This window comes from Hippopotamus amphibius, chromosome 14 (assembly GCF_030028045.1).
Source record: "Hippopotamus amphibius kiboko isolate mHipAmp2 chromosome 14, mHipAmp2.hap2, whole genome shotgun sequence".
Lineage (NCBI taxonomy): Eukaryota > Metazoa > Chordata > Mammalia > Artiodactyla > Hippopotamidae > Hippopotamus > Hippopotamus amphibius.
In genome coordinates, this window is record NC_080199.1 from 72903581 (window position 1) to 72920838 (window position 17258).

The window sequence follows — 17258 nt, forward strand, 5'->3', positions numbered from 1 at the left end:
ATTTTATGTTATTGTATTAATACATTATTACATTAATACATTATTATCTCATCTGTCACGTCGTATGGTGATTACTTCCCTAGTTTATCTCCTTGCCAGTCTGTGAGATTCTGGGCTGGGAATCACATTTTATTCATGCTTGCATCTTCTGTGCCTACCCACTAAGCACAGCACTACGTCAGTGCTTGATAAATAGGGGTTGAAAGAATTGATAATTGAATGAGTAGATATTTGAATGAACTAACACTTCACTGACTCTTGCATGGCTTCTGCCATTGTAATGGCCATAGCTTTCCTGGGGACATTTTCTGCAAACTCTGTTCTTTCACTTAACAATCAGTGATCTGCAAACCCCGTGAAGGCAGGGACCATGTGATGACTACTTCACTCATCACTGCATGTCCAGTGAACAGCACAGGCTGGACCCACATTTGACACATGCTGGTTGAATGAAAGCCTATTAATTGGGCAGCTACTATAAACCAGGCACTGAGCTACATCCTGGGAATACAATGGAGAAAGCAGACAAAGCCTGTCTTCACCGACTTTGTATTCTAGTGACTTGTGGCTTTTGGAATATTTATAGGAGCATAAGGTAGGGTGGGGTGGTGGGAAATGGTTGTGCACAAAGACCTTTCTTTCTTGATACTCGTCTTAATGGCTTGACATCCAGACAGTTTTGAGGGAGGTCATTCAATCCTGGGAGGCTGTGGAAAGTTGGGGGCAGTTTGAGTGCTGATAAGAATCATGAGAAGTCCCCTGCTTATGGGCCCCTGACAAGCCACAGGGCAGCAGGAATGTCATCTCTTAGGTTCCCTGGCCACCCAAGGATGGCACCGTGAATGCACATGGTGCTGCACGCCAAGCAGAAGCAGCAAGTGGTTGCTTCCTTGAGGAAAGTCACACCCATCACACCCTAGGCTGCCTTTCCCACACTACAAGACTCCGGGCTGAATTCAAGGACAGCTGAGTGGATTTGCTCCTGGGCCTCCTGCCTCAACCTGAACACGGGCCATCGCTCTTCCTGGAGTGGAAGCAGCTGCCTGGAGCTCAGTGCTCCTGGCTCTCCCTGGACCCCAGTCATGAATCCCACGGCAGCAGAGACTCTTGAGATGCTGTGACCACCCTAGGCATGCCGAGGAGACTCTGGGTGAGCCTCTGGAGTGAAGGACATCCCCATCAAGTGCCACTGTTTGGGTTGAGAGCCTGACAGTGGACCAGGGCTCACCAAGTCATCCTGCCAGCGTGGCTGTGGCTTCCGGAAGTGATGAAAGTCACATGGTGTGTCCTGTATCCAAAACCAAACAGGAGGCGTTGTACAAGCAGTAAAATGAGCTGCCAACACACAACTTCAGAGGGAGGCATTGGCACATTTTACAACCCTGTCCCTCATCCCACCAGTCATGTAGATTTTCAAAATGTCAAAGCAAATTCCCCTAGTGCCAGTGGGAATAAAAAGCAATCCACTCCTGACATTCGGGTGATTGCATTTCAGCAAATCATATGCCAACTGACAAGCTCTCCTTGGATGGTCGGCACAGTTTCGCCTGCGTAATAAGACCCAGAGCCGATGCATGGGCTAAAACAAAAGCCGTCAGCCCAGGAACCTGTAATACCAAAGGACAAATTCAACGCCAAGACCTCTCAGGTAGTCATGTCTCAAATCATCTGAGGATGCTAGGCTTAGGCTGTGAAATACAACATACTTTCAAATGAATAAAGAACTTACAATGTTTAAAGACTTTGCAAATCCAGGGCCATCCAGCATAGCAAGCAGGGGAAATAAAATGCCACAGGTAGACTTAAAACATAGTTTCAGTCAGCAATTCATCTTCCCCTGTCTCTTAATCCCCTTTCCCATCTCTAAGCCAAAAAAAAAAAAAATTTTTTTTCTCTTCCACAGAGATGCATATGGATGGCATTTCATCTCCTCTTCCCATTTAGAGGGACTACAGCATAAAGACAAGGTGGGAGGAAGAAAGGAGGATTTAAAGGGCTGGAGAGTTGACGATCTGGTTAATCTTCAGTTAGGGGTGAGAATATTTGAGATGCAGCTGGAAGCCCCTGCATGAGGGCAGCAGGGGACATGGCCAGGCTGCACAAAGGGTAAGAAGAAGACCAGGCAAGGTGTGGACAGCTACCACGGTCAAGGCACTGTCTGGTTTGGAGCCCCAAAGACGCTCTCTCTGCCCCGATAGCTTTTCTCCCCAGGACTTTGTGATACTGTGATTTATAAGCAATATCTATTTGGTCTTTGTCCACATTCTGGCCCAGAGTACCTGAAACCTTGCAATTTCCAGAGCGATGGGGCCATGGAAGCTCCCTGCCCGTTCCCCACACCTCACCCTCCGCATCTCTTGCATCTGGCTGTTCCCGAGTTATATCCTTTCATAATAAACTGATAACCCTGTAAGTAAAGCATGTCTCTAAGCTCTGTGAGATGCTCTAGAAAATTAATATAACCCATGGAGGAGGTCGTTGGAACCTCTGATCTATAGCCAGTTGGACAGGACTTGCAAATGGTGTCTGAAGTGGGGGGCAGGGGTCTTGTATCTTGCAGGACCGAACCCTGACCTTGTGGAATCTGATGCTCTCTGCATGTATATAGTGTTAGAACTGAGTCGAACTGTAGGGTACCAGCTGGTGTCAGAGAATTGCTCGTTGGTGCGGGAAACCCCCCTCCCCACATTGGAACTGGCTGCAGAGTCATTATGTTTCTTCTCATAGACAAGCACTAGAGAGAAGAAACTGAAACAGAAAAAGTAAAAAGGTTTTTTAAAGGGAGGGAGGAAGGCAAGACGGGGAGAAAAAGGGGAGAGAGGGAAGGAGGAAACTCTTTTGTCTATATCACCACTTGGCTTATACCAGATAGAGGTATAAAGAATTTCTCCAAAATCTGTGTTTAGAGAGAAAAGTTTCAACACGGGGTGGGGGTGGGGAGAAGCATATCAGTCTGAAGCAGGGTTTTGAAAAATATCGTAATTGTATACATGTCACTTACAAAGTACACATTTATTCTTCTATCCCATGCAACAGCTATGATACACCTGGAACAATAACAGACTATTACATTCTGATCCTTCAGCTTATCATCTGTTTAATTTTTGCATAGAATCAGTACTGTGGCCTAATTTTGCTGTGTCTGTGTGACAGGTGAAGACAGCAAGAAAATCACCTCTTGTTTTTTTTTTTATGAAGAGCAAGATAAAATGTGATTTGATAAACTAGGGTCAATTTTTTGTAGCTGGTTCTTAAAGGATTAGGAAACAGAAACAGAACATCTGTTGTTTCTAAGGTCTGCTCTACGAGCAGCTGCCTTCCTGAGGATTATCCGATGCTGAGACATGGCTGGACCATGGAGGCAAGGGCACGAGCAGAAATTGATCAAGGGTTGTTTTGAACACTTTAATGTTCAGGAGAGAATTTTTTGGATTTTTATTCTTTGACTTATGGCTGCAGAATTTAACTACTCTAGTTTGTGATTTATTCCTTAATAAAGCATTTGGTGGAAAGACACTATTTCCTATCTCTAACTCTAAACAGTTATCAAAATGTGTAGAGAATTGTTTCCAATATTCTGGAAGAGTCTGGTTGCCTAAATTACCATCAGGGAGCAACCACAGTTTGGGGGAATTCTTTGACACATTTGCTTCTGGAAAATTCCCTTTAGTATCTTGGCATTCTCCTCTAGGGCAAAGTTTGCATCAAAAAAGATGCCCCACTAAATATCCAAGATGGCCCTCTTATATTCAAGTTGCATAGAACTCACTTATTTTGGTTCACCTCCAAGTAGGTACAATCACAGACTTCACCTTGCTTTTCATCTAGAAAGATAATGTTGTCAACTTAGTAAATATTTTTCATTAGTTCTTGAATCAGTTTACACATATTGGCTTAACCCAACTGAAGATTAAGGAAACTGCAGCACTTACTTTTTAGTTTTGCAGACCACAGCTAGGCATCTTTCAAGCCACCAAAACACAGCTGAGGCCACCCTCATGCCTCTAAAAGGCCAATTCAGCCCTCGCTTAGCTATGGGAAGAGGCTCACCTTCTCTTGACATGACCCTGCACAGTCCCTGGCACTTACTGGCTGAGCGAAAGAGCAAATGAATGCGTGAGGTCCAAGGCAGAGCTAGGAATCACACACTCATTACTCTGGGTAATTTTTATCTTCTACTTCATTTATACTCTCTGATAGTAGAGGAACATTTGCCTCTTCCTCATAGTTTCACAGGGCAGAACTGTAGAAATTTACTGAGAACAGACATGAACAAATGGAATAAGCAGCCTTGGGGAAAAAAATCACAACACATGAAAAAGACTAGCTTTTAGTTCACCTAGACGTTGTGATGCTTAACTTCTGTGATGTTTAAAATGTTTAGAAAAACTAAACTCTTTTAAGAAATCAGGTCTACACCAGGCAGTGAGGGAACAAATGCATGGGGTATAGATGGAAGAACAAACACGTATGTAAAGCATGTCCCTCCTGCTTAGACGTTTAGAGTCATTGGCAATGAAATGCCAGAGTAAAAGGACATAGAATTGTTACACGCATCCTAGATTTCATCTCATTTGATTTCTTCTACATTTGCTACAAGTGCCTAGTCTTGCATCATTGTTTGATGGGGACCCTTGCAGACAATGTCCGTTGTTGTAGCTCCATATTTTCAGACAGCCATCTCTGCCCCCAGTAACTAGCCTAGGAGACAGAGCCCCCCGTCAGGATGGCACGGCAGGGGTCACCCTGCTAACAGTAGAAGCTCCTGGAGAAGGCACATACCTTCTCCCACTGGAGTCAAAGGTCAGACAAGTGACTCCGGCATTGCCATGAGCCCCAATAAATTCAGACAAGAGTCTTCCTGTTTCAAAGTCCCATACGTTCACCACCTGTATCAGGAAGTTGGAAAAAGTAGCCTGGAGACACTGGCTATCAAATTAAAGAGAATTTGCATTTAGAGGTCTAGTGTTAGAGATATGAAAAAGATAAAACGTTATCCCGAAAGTTTCTGTACTTTCAATACAAGTTGGCTTACCTGAGTGTGCTCGTTATCTGGGGCTGCCATAACAAAATACCCTAGGCTGCGGAGCTTAAACAACAGACACATGTTTTCACAGTTCTGGAGGTGGGAAATCCACAGTCTAGTTGCCAGCAGGGTTTGGTCTCTGCTGAGACGTCTCTCTCAGGCTTGCAGACGGCCACCTCCTCACTGTGTCGTCACGAGGTCTTTCCTCTGTACTGTGCACTCCAGCATCTCTTTAGGTGTCCAAATTTCCTCTTGTTATAAGAGCACCAGTCGGACAGGATTAGGGCCTGCCCTAACAGCCTCATATTAACTTGATGACCTCTTTAAAGACTCTGTCTCCACATACAGCCACATTCTGAGGTCCTGGGCATTAGGACTTGAACACATGAATCTGGGGGGAGCACAATTCAGCCCATAGCACTCAGCGAGAAGATTAGGAAATTTAAAACTATTGGATAAAAATCTCCTGACCATCTAGGCTCAGAGAAGATAGGTGTGGATTGAATTTTGAGCAGCAGAATTTATTCTCCATCAAAGCAAAGCTGAAGGGGAATGATGACCCATTTTCTGGGGAGGATGTATAAACCCTCAGCTTTAAGACTTCACTCAGTCCAACTCGTTCCAGTCTTGTACTTACTTTCTTTTAGCCCCATCCCTCGAGCAGCCTTTGAACGAGAATCATCTTTAAAGGGGGGCGGGTAGCATCTGTCATGACCAGTTGGGGTAAGTGCCCACTCCTAGGAAGGGCCTCCTCTGGGGCAGGCTTTCTGGATCCTGCACTCAGAGGCAGTGACAGTGTCAGAGGAGAAACACCTGAGGATAGCATTCTTTCTCAGGTCCTCCTCGCCGGCCACTTTGCAAAAGAGGCTGTCCCATTGATATTAGAGAAACTTCTCCAAGCCAGAAACCAGACCGCACTGTTGTTGATTGCAAATTGCTGAGATCAGTAGGGTACATTTTGCTTCCTTCCCTCTGTCCTTCTACAAGGTCAGGGTTCCCAGGGGGGTGTACAGCTCAGGTGCATTCATCAGTTCTTCCTAATATTGCAATAAACGCTTAGCATTACTGGGTTTTACTTTAGTGGGTTCAATCTTTGCAAATATGCCAAAGTTCCACAACATGCAGTGATCTGTGATAAGGTTAAGGTTTGGAATTGATTTAAGTGCCTGATGGTGTGGACAAACGAGTAGCCAGGGCATGAGCTGGGCAGACAACCCAGGATCTTCACCCAAGGGAGGCATTCTCCCTTGGAACCTGCCTTCCTGCTGTGTGATTAAACACAATGTTTTTGTTTTGTTTTGTTTTTAATTCCCCCAAGAAAGCCACCTGCTACTGCTGGTAATGGAAGTGAAAAGACTGAAGACTGAAGTGAGCAATAGATACATCTCTGAAAATGACTTTGGGGTTCTAACAGGTATTTACAGAATCAAGAAAAGTCCAAAGGTGCTAGGTATCCTTTTCAGGGATACCTACCTCACTTGCATTTTGTACAGGGAATTTCATGCCATAGCAGGGCTCCTTTAAGAATTTCACTGCCCCAGGGACTTCCCTGGTGGTCCAGTGGGTAAGACTCTGTACTCCCAATGCAGGGGGCCCAGGTTTGTTTCCTGGTCAGGGAACTAGATCCTGCATGCCGCAACTAAAGATCCTGCATGCCACAACTAAAGATCCTGCATGCCACAACTGAAGATCTTGCATGCTGCAACTAAGACCAGGTGCAGCCAAATAAATAAATAAATACTTAAAAAAAAAAAGAATTTCACTGCCCCATGCTGTTCTTCCTTTTGGAGATCCCATCCAATTAAACATATTAAAATACAACCATGTCCTCAATGAAGTAGAATTTTGCTAGTAAATTTTAAAATAATTTAAAGAATATAGTTTTAAGCTCAGTTAATAAAAAACGTTATTTTTATAAACTTTGGTATTACATATAACTATGCGCGTGTTAAGTCACAGCTCATAAGTAATATGTGGCAAACATTTAATCGAACATTTATTAATTTTTATTGTGCAGTTTACAAGCATTTTCAGAGGCAAAGTTGGTGGTCCCTCCCACGCTGCTTATACAACGGAATGAACACAACGCGGAATAGGGGTATTCATCAATTCAGGCTTCATCAAGATCTTGGGCTATATTCTTTCCTCCACAAATATCAAGTGTAATGTGATTTATTTATTTTATTTTTTTAAAGATTTATTTTTTTATTATTTATTTATTTATTTATTTAATTTTTGGCTGCATTGGGTCTTCATTGCTGTGCACGGGCTTTCTCTAGTTGTGGCGTGAGGGGGCTACTCTTCATTGCGGTGGCTTCTCTTGTTGCAGAGCACGGCTCCAGGCACGAAGACTTTGGTAGTTGTACCACGTGGACTCAGTAGTTGTGGCACACAGGCTTAGTTGCTCCTCGGCATGTGAGATCTTCCTGGACCAGGGATCAAACCTGGGTCCCCTGCATTGGCAGGCGGATTTTTAACCACTGCACCACCAGGGAAGCCCTGTGATGTGGTTTATATGCCAGGAATTGTGACGGTGGGCATGAGGATGTTACAAAGATTTCACACAGCAACAGATTTGCAAGGTGAACAAACACTCAAATCAATAATTTAACTCCGTAAGTATTGGAGAGCTTATTACCAGCATGCGCCTAATACAGTAATAGCTGTGAGAGTATTTACATCTCAATTCAACCTCTACCTACCACCCACCACTGGGGGAGACGTGCATATCAAAATAATGCTATTGAGGGAGGCAGACTGTGTTACCATAGAATTAGGAGCCCAAATGCTAATAGAGCCATTCATTCTGCCTGGATGTGGGAGGGAAATCTGGGATTGTCTCTTAGAGGACCTGGTATCTGAGTTGCACCTTAAAGAATAAGAGGGTTTTGACAGATGAAGAAGGAGAGAAGCAGGAACCATAGGTGCTCTGATCCCTGCCCTCAAATGCCTGCAGAAATTGTTTAGAGGTGAGGCTTACACACATGAAACAGAGCAGGGCAGGTGAGAACACACTCCAGCAGCCTTGGGCGGCACTAGCAGTGGGTGGTCAGGAAGAGGGAGGCGCCTGCACGAGTCAGGGTGGTGAATGCAAGTGTTTCCTGGCGGAGACAGGACTTGAGTTGGACCTTGAAGAATTGCTCAGGTGTGTGTAGGCAAAGAGGAGGAAGCAGGAAATTCTGGGGTGGAGATGGGAAAAGGTTGCACAGAGCCAAGGGGCAGGTAAGTGCAGGATGCTGAGAAGGGAAAAAGTTGGCTTCTCTGGAGTCAGAGGTGACCCTGATAAATCTGAAGGATAAATGCCTCTTTACAAGTATGAACCCAAACTATGCTGGAACCCACCTTCTTTGAGATGAACTGAGACTGAGTCATCATAAAAAGAGACCAGTAATCTACTTCTTTTGGTACTTGATAAAACCATGGTGACCACTCATCTCTGGAGCAGAAACTAGGCAAGAGAACAGATGCAAAGACAGTCGACTGTCACTGGGACTGCAGCTGAAGTGAGTGTGAACGTGAAGGGGATGTGTCCGGGCTGTGATGCCCCTGATGCGGTAGATCCTAAGAAAAGGGGGGGACCCCAGGTTCTGGCAGGAAGAAGGGAAGAGGATGCGGCCACATGGCCTGGGACACTCACTTACAGTGCTGGAGCCTAGGCCACTGATGCAGGAAGTAACTGAACTAATATTGGAAGACCTCAGAACTTTTCAGCATCATGGGTGTACTTGGAATGTGCCCTCCCATTACCACAAGGGCAGGAGAACATGAGCTATGGGATGTGTGTGTTTCCCTGCTCTAGTTCCTTATTCAAGGAGCAATGACACCATGCTGGGGAAGTGGACGTGGCTGCTCTGAACCCTCCGTCCTGCACTAGTTACAGTGGATTAGGGTCACATAAATCATCCTGCACCACACAAGGGGATCGCCATGGAATAGCACCATTCTACAGGACCAGACGGTCCTTCCAAATTGCTCACCCTACAAGCCCCTGCAGAATCTGTGAGGTCTTCCATCCAGTGTTCACAGAAGAGTGTCCAAACACTACCAGGTGATCAGCAGAGTAGAACTGAACCGCCCATTCTCTACTTCCAGGAACAGAATGTCCCCAGAACACTCTGCTCCCTGCCAAGGTGAGGACAGTGGGGCCACAGCTGTAAACACATCATTGCTAAAGAGACCAAGAGTCAACACTTACAAATGCTTCCGAGCAGCTGACCACCTGCCTGAATGTGGGGTTGTACCGGCAGCACACCACGGGCTCTTTGTGGGAAACCACCAGGTGAGGCTCGTGGGGAGAGCTTACTCATGAAAAACAGAGAGAGAGAGAGTGAAAATCTGAACTGAGTGTGTGACACGCATACCCAGGATGAGGCATCGAGAGCTTTATTAAAGAATGGTTAAGAGGGTAGTCTTGAGTTCAAACGATGGGTCTGTGACTTTGGGCACGTCACTTAGCTGCTCAAAACTCTAATTTTCTTATCTGTTAAGTGAGGATAATGGCATCTACTTTAAAGCATTGTTTTGAGGATTAGATGAGAAATATTTACAGTTGTACCTCCGTATCTGGGGGGACAGGTTTGAGGACCCCCAAGAAAACCAAAATCCACAGATGTTCAAGTCCCTTATAGAAAATGGCATAGTACTTGCATATAACCTATGCACATCCTTTCATACACTTTAAAACATCTCCAGATTACTTATAATACCCAGTACAATTTAAATGCTATGTATATAGTTGCTGGTATGCGGCAAATTCAACTTTTTGCAAACTTCTGGAATTAAAAACAATATTTTTCCCCGGCCATGGTTGGTTGAATGTTCTGATGCAGAGCAGATGGGCAGGGAGGGCTGATGTACTGTCCTTAGCACAGGACCTCACATAACATAATGGGGTGTAGCCACTAACCATGAAAACTGATACCACATCTCCTTCTCGGGGCAGGAGGAGTGTGCTCTCCTGAGAAGGCAGAGCGGACCTTCTTCCCTATTAATTTACATCTTCCCCCAAACAAACACAAACCATATCATCCCATTCTGAATCCTCAAGCCTGAATGCCAGTGCTTCTCCTCCACAGCAGGGACAAGGCCAGGCCAGGTCCCAGGAGGCCCTGCAGGGTGCCTCCCATGGGTTGCCAGGTGCAAAGAGCTCACCTGTGCTCTTGGACCTTGTCCCTTAAGCCACCTCTCAGAGGTCAGCACACAGAACAGACAGCCCTTGGAGTTAAGCCACCCAACCCCTTTGCACTCATTTCCTCATCTGTAAAACAGAATCCTTTATGGAAATTCTATGAGGAGAAACGTAGGGAAGGACGTAAAATGCTTGGAGGAGGCTGGCATGCAGTGGACACCAAATAACCGAATGTTGGTGGCCAGGCTTCACTCTCTTTAGTGTCCCTGCAATGGTCAACCACAAACCTGGGCCACTAATAGAGATTTCGGGGCCTCTGAAACCTCAGACTTAGTGCCAGAAGATTCTCGGTGTGGGTGAACCCTCTTCAAGGAAAACAGGACTTGGCATAAGGATGATTAGAACTTTTGGGAGCAGAGTCTGCCCACTTCACAGATGAGGAAACAGTAGGAGGCTGAGAAGGGTTGGCTAACTTGGTCAAGATCACAAACCTCCAAGTGACAGAGCAGGGCAGACGTTATCTGGCACCTAAGTGCTGGCATTAGAGATGAGGCTGTTTCTACCACGAGGTGGAATTTCAGATACTTTGCTCCAAAAACAAAATCAATCCAACAGGCTGTTTATTCTACACAGTGATACCATGTAGAACAAACAGCAGTTTGATTGACCCATGTTCCCATTTTCAGCTAGTTGCTTTGGCCTCTGAAGTGAAGAGCCTGCCTTCCAGGCCTGGCTGCAGGGATGGCCTGGCAGTGCCCCTGCATGCCCCTGGGTGGCTGCCCTGCTTGGAGGCCGGGGTCTCAGATGTGGGCACCACTGCAGTCACGGGACTGCAAGTAGGTTGATGCCTTAGGACTTAATAAGCCCGGGGCTTCTAGGACAATTTCCTACCAGGTGAGGTCTGGCGGGTGGAATAGGGCTCAAGGGGTAGATTCCAGACCTTTGGATAATACAGGGAGGTGGTGTGGGAGAAATAAGTGGGAATGTTAAAGAGAGCTCGCCAAGTAAACTGCGTGCTAGGACGTGGGGCGTATAGCCGGGCTCCCACAGAGACCTCAGCTGGGGATCATTAAGCAGAAGGGCCCCCGCAGCTGCACTGGGCTCTGCAGGACCTTCTGGAGAGCTGACCGTTCGGGGCCCAGAGGATAACCTCCTACCTCAGCCTCAGGTGCAGGAGGGCGACGGTGTCAGTGGCCACACACAGGGCTCTGGGGTGGGGGAGGTGGAGGCAGGCCCCGGGCTCACCCCGAATACCGCTGGCTTTGGAGGAGACAGTAAACAAGCAGCTGTCGGTCTCCAGATCCCAGATCTGAGGAGGAAGTGAGGAAAAAGTGATGGGAGCGCTTGAACAGCCTGCTTCGCTGGGTTTCTAAAGGCGTCACCTGTTGGGGGGGGTCTGGTTAGGCTTGAGGGAGGCTTAAACACTGCCCCACTTCCACCTCACCCAGAGGAAAAGTAGTAACAGGGGTTTCTTCTCCTCTGTTGTTTGCAAAGGAAGCAGGAAGTGGGCACCGAGTTCCTCTGCCAGGCAGAAGCTGCCCAAGCGGCAGAGACCTCTGCGGGCCAAGCCATCCCCGAGCTGTGCTTTACTCTCCACAAGGAGACGGTTTTTCTTCCCATGGACCCAGCTTTCACAGCGGGGGCTCACAGAGTGGGTCTGATTCCTCCCCCAGACATGCTCCCGATTCTTACTACAGGTCCTCAAAACCTGCTACTGGTGGACAAAGGCAACATACCTAGGGTGGATACTAGTTGAGAGCATAAACCCTCTGCCTGGGTTGGAATCCCGGCTCTACTGCCTAATGGCTTGTGTGGCCTTGGACAAATTACTATACTCGCTTTTCCTCGGTTTCTTCATCTGTAAAATGGGGAGAATCATTATAGTACTTACCTTATAGAATTGTTTTAAGGAATCTAAAAATTTAATAAAGATAGAGTGCTACAAAATGGTATAATGTGGTTAGAATGACAATAGTATTGTTAATCATTTATTTTGATTGGCACACAAGCCATGCCATGGTTCTTATGGGATCTTAATGTTTTGTAATCTGGTGAGAGCTGCAGGGATGGCTGCATCCCTGGGGAGGAGGGGATGGGCCAAGTGTAAAACTGGGAAGATTGTGGTCATCACGAAGGCAGCCTTGTTTAGTGAGCTATTGTGCTCCAGGCGTTGTGTTAAAGGCTGCATGTTGTACTCTTTTACTCTTTGTTATGCTTTGAATTTTGTCCCCCCAAATGTGTATGTTGAATGACCCCCAGTATTTCAGAATGTGACCTTATTTGGAAATAAGGTTATTACAAATGTAATTAGTTAAGATGAGTCACAGAGGTGGCCCCTAATCTAATCTAACTGGTTTCCGTATAAAAAGGGGAAATTTGGAGACAGACACACACAGAGGGAGAGCATCACATGAAGATGAAGGCAGAGATTAGGGTGATGCTTCTACAAGCCAAGGAAGGCCAAGTGTTGTAGCAACTCAGCAGAAGCTGGGTGAGAGGCCTGGAACAGATCCTCCGTCACAGCCCTCAGGAGGAACCCACTCTGCCGATACCTTGATTTCAGACTTCCAGCCTCCAGAACTGGGAGACGATATTTTTTTCTTTGTTGAAACCTCCCAGTGGGTGGTACTTTGTTAGAGCAACAGTGGCAAACTGATGGGCTCTTAAATCAACTTTGGGAGGGAGATATTACCCACTGAGTTACAGCGAGGTTAAATAACCCATAACCTACGCAAGTTTACAGAGCTAGTAAGTAGCTAACCTAGGAGTCAATCTCAGGCCCATCTGCCTCCAGAGCCCACAGGAAAATTTAAGGATTGAAGCGGGTGGGATGCGCTTGGATGGGGCTTCTTCCCTGTCCTTTGTGACTCTAGGAAGCAAATCAGCTATTGTGAGATTTGAAGAATTTACCCCTTAAGTCAGTCTCTTAATTCTTGTATCTGTACTGTTGATTCTCCTTAGCAAACTCATTTTGAGAGTTGCAGCCTACCTGCTGCACAGGTGATTTTAGGTCATGGCACAGAAGAGGGGAGCCGTGTATCCTGGGAGGTCAGCATGGGGGTGACAGGAGTGATCAAAGTAAAAGAATCTCATGGAAGAGTGACCCTGAGGGCTGCTTGTTCAAGGGGCATCCTCCCCCTCCCCTACTCTGCCCCAACCTGGAGAATTGATTTGTCTGAAGATGCTCATCTTCCTGGCAGAAAGGTAACACACACAGTTCTTATCAGTCACTTGTACCACAATGGGAACCCATTTACATGCTAATTTCTTCTCAATTCATGAGATAATGTTACTGAAAGAAAGAGGGTTTGATGACAGGAGGAGAGAGGGAATTCTGGAGCCTGGGAAGAGTGATCTCAGGTGGGATGCTATAGAGGGACCTGGACCAGGTCTGTGAGAGGAAAAGGTAGGGAGAAGCTCTTCACAGTGACGTCCCCCAAATAAAAACAGTTACAACAAATTAAGCATCACTGACATAGCTACTGTCTGTCCAGCACCCTCCTGTCTTCTGTTAAGAGAATTGCCTCTCTGACAGTAAGCAGTGGACAAAGGATCCAAGCCTGCTCAATCTGTGTTCTTCCTTCAGGCTTTTCTGGCTGGAGCTGCTAGTGTGAGTGGAGTTGGGATGCGAGTTCAGGCTGTGGTTATGGATAGGTCCTGGCCATTTGGAAGGAGAATTCTTTTCTGCAGTAGGTGCTGATGAGACCCACGTGAACCAAGGAGAAGAAATGCAAAGTGCAGACACAGAGCAGGGGAACAATAGTACCCTCTGGGATCTCAGCTGCCCACGAGGCCATCTGTCCCAGGATCTGGCTTCAATAAGCAATAGATTCTCCCCCTTTTCATTATATACGTTTCAGATATATGTTATTATAATTTGACATCTGTGTACACTACAGAGTGGTCACCAGCACAAGCCTAGCTGCCATCCATCACCATACAGTTGACCCTTCGGCCAATTCACGCACCTCCCAACCCCACATTCAGTCTGGTAGCCACTAATCTGTTCTCTGTGTCTATGAGTCTGCTTTTTTAAAATTTTGTTTGTTTTATATTTTTAGATTTCACGTTAGTGAAATCATACAGTACTTGTCTTTCTCCATCTGACTTATTTCACTTAGCATAACACCCTCTGCATCCATCCATGTTTTCACAAACAGCAGGATTTCATTCCTTTTTCAATGGCAGAGTGGTATTCCATTGTTGATATATATACCACATCTCTTTTATCCATTCAACCACCAGTGAACACTTAGGTTGTTTCCATATCTTGGCTATTGTAAATAATGCTATGATGAACACAGGAGTGCATATATCTTTTTGAATTAGTGTTTTCATGTTTTTCAGATACGTACCCAGAAGCAGAATAGCTGTGTCACATGGTAGTTCTAGTCTTAATTTTTTTGAGGAATCTCTATACTGTGTTCCACAGTGGCTGCACCAACTTACAGTCCCACCAATTGTGTACAAGGGTTCCCTCTTCTCCACACCTTCTCCAGCACTTGTTATTGCTTGTCTTTTTAATAACAGCCATTTCAGTGAGGGCGAAGTGATGTCTCATTGTGTTTTGATTTGCATTTCCCTAATAACTAGTGATGTTGGACGTCTTTTCTGACGTTCTGTCTTGTTCTTTCAGTTGGAAGATATTTCTTTGTCTCCTCATTTTGCCCGATTTTCTGTGTTTGTCACTATCCCAGTCTTGAAGGAATGGACTTATTTAGGAGCCGTCCTGTGGGGCTCAGACGTGCAATCCTGCCTGGCCACCAGACCCAGGCGTTCAAAGGGTGTCCCCTGTGTGGGCTGTATGAGCCCTCCTGTTATGGTGAGGCTGTGGCTGCCTCGGGGTGCTGGTGGGCTGGGTTATCACTCAGCTGGCTGTGAGACCCTGCCACGGTGCAGGGTGGGCAGGGCTGTCGGCGGGATGTGCCCACTGGTGCTAACGGGTTAGATGGAGAATTCCAAAATGGTGGGCACCAGCACTGGCATCAGCAAGGGAGACTGAGATTGCACAGAGGTCTCCTGCCAGTGACTCAGTCTCCAGGAAGCATCCCAACTGACTCCTGCTTCTCCAGCAGACACTGGAAGATTAGTAAATGGGTGCCTTTTACCTATGAAACATACACTTTTTTTTTCTTTTTTCTTTTCTTCTTCTTCTTTTTTTAACATACAATAAACTGCATATATTTAGAGCATACAATTTGGTATCCCAATCTCCCAATTCATTCCCCCCCCCCCCAACCCTCCCCGCTTTCCCCTCTTGGTGTCCATATGTGAAACATACACTTTTCGAATTGGTGTTTCTGCACTGGTTTTCAGGTTGGGTGAGTCCATGGTCGGGGTTTTTGTTGCCTGCAGTTCTATAGTTTTCCTGGATTTATCCTCCATTGGTTTTCTTTTCTTTTCTTTTTTATAAATGTATTCATTTATTTATTGGCTGTGTTGGGTCTTCATTGCTGCGCACAGGCTTTCTATAGTTGTGGTGAGCGGGGGCTACTTTTAGTTGCAGGGCGCGGGCTTCTCATTACCGTGGCCTCTCTTGTGGTGGAGCAAGGGCTCTAGGCACTCGGGCTTCAGTAGTTGTGGCACGCAGGCTTAGCAGTTGTGACTCACGGGCTCTAGAACGCAGGCTCAGTAGATGTGGTGCACGGGCTTAGTTGCTCAGCGGCATGTGTGAGGGAAGCGTCCCCATTGGTTTTCAAAGCCAGGTGATTTGGGGGCTTGTCTCTCCTACGCAGGATCTGGGGGTTGGGGTGCTTGATGTGAAGCTCGAATCCATCACTCCTCAGGGAAAAGATCATCATTTTGGGGTCCCTCCCACTTGAGCAGCTGGGGCGTAGTTTTCCTTGGTAAGCCCATATCTCTGCCTCTTCCATGTCTCAGTGCTGTCCTTTTACCTTTTTTTGTGAGGCTCTGTTCATCCAGTTTTCAGATCTCTTTCTGAAGGAATTACTCCACTTGCAGGTGTAGATTTGTGTCTGTGGGAGGAGGTGAGTTCAGGATCTTCCTGTGCCGCCACCTTGAACCCTCTTGCTTGTGTTTGGAGGGATGAGTTCCTGTCTGTTTCCTGGTTGTTGGCCTCTCTCTCTCAGCTCCTTTCTCACCTACACCCCTCATCCTGTTGCCCCCTTTGTCTTTAAACCAGCAATAGTGCATTGAGTCCTTCAAATTCTCTCTTTTCAACTTAAACTATTTGTGTTAGATTTTTGTCCCTTTGACTCAAAAAAATCTTACTAGGTAAAACTACTCTGCGGTAAGCACAGTTCACTAATTATCTTTTATGAACACAACTAACCTATAAGATGGCCCTTTCTCCCATTGTTCGGAAGAGTTAACCAATGTCTAAAAGAATTAAGTGACTTGGTTCAGAAGGACTAAGTACTTCACCCAAGGTCATCCAAATTTGTGGTGGTTTCAGAGTTTAAACTCAAGTCTGTCTGTCTCCAAGGCATTCTGTCCCCACCTCCCCCAGATCTGTGCTTTCCTGTTCACAGTGTAAAGTTACTGGGAAGCAGTTACTGGACTAAGGCATTTCCCAGTTTCCTTTCACCCAGAGTCATGAACTCAGCAATAGAATGTGAGAGAAAGTGATGGTCATTTATGGCTGGGATCTTTTAAGAGGCAGGTATGCCTTCTCTATACCCATTGCACCTGTATTAAGAGGAATCTGAGAACCTAAGTAAGGTGGCACACTAAAATGGAGACAGCCCTGTTTTTGCAGGGAGAAAAGGTGCCCCTCACGAGGAGCACCGGCGCTGGACTGTTACAGCAGAAAGAAATAAACTTCTGTTGTTTCACGCTATGGAAAATATGGGGTTTATTTCTTATAGTGGCAAGCCTTAACTTAACTAATGCACCATGCTATCTTCCTTCCAAGAAATACCTTTCTTTCCATCCTAATTCCTGTTGATGCAAACCAGCTCTCTTTGTGGTGTGCAATATTAAATTCACAGAAAATAACAAGTGAAAATGGAAATCTGAATCTGTCACTTTACTCTTCTTTAGAGAATGCCAGAAACCAGCAGACTCCTGAAACATTTCATGTGTCCCCATAATTTAGAGACATGAAATATTTGGGCTAAAAAAATCAATCAAAGAACGAAGACT

The 17258-nt window shown here is 45.9% G+C and overlaps 1 protein-coding gene across 1 annotated transcript in view; it reads right to left on the bottom strand.

Annotated features, from left to right (window-relative positions):
• Positions 1–17258, bottom strand: part of LOC130835609 (WD repeat-containing protein 49-like) — a 105900-nt gene that overhangs the window by 15032 nt on the left and 73610 nt on the right. The window contains 7 exon segments of the mRNA XM_057707215.1: positions 1229–1288; positions 3002–3047; positions 3770–3839; positions 4637–4701; positions 4783–4889; positions 9222–9324; positions 11312–11463. Coding sequence (XP_057563198.1) covers positions 1229–1288; positions 3002–3047; positions 3770–3839; positions 4637–4701; positions 4783–4889; positions 9222–9324; positions 11312–11463 — 603 coding nt within the window.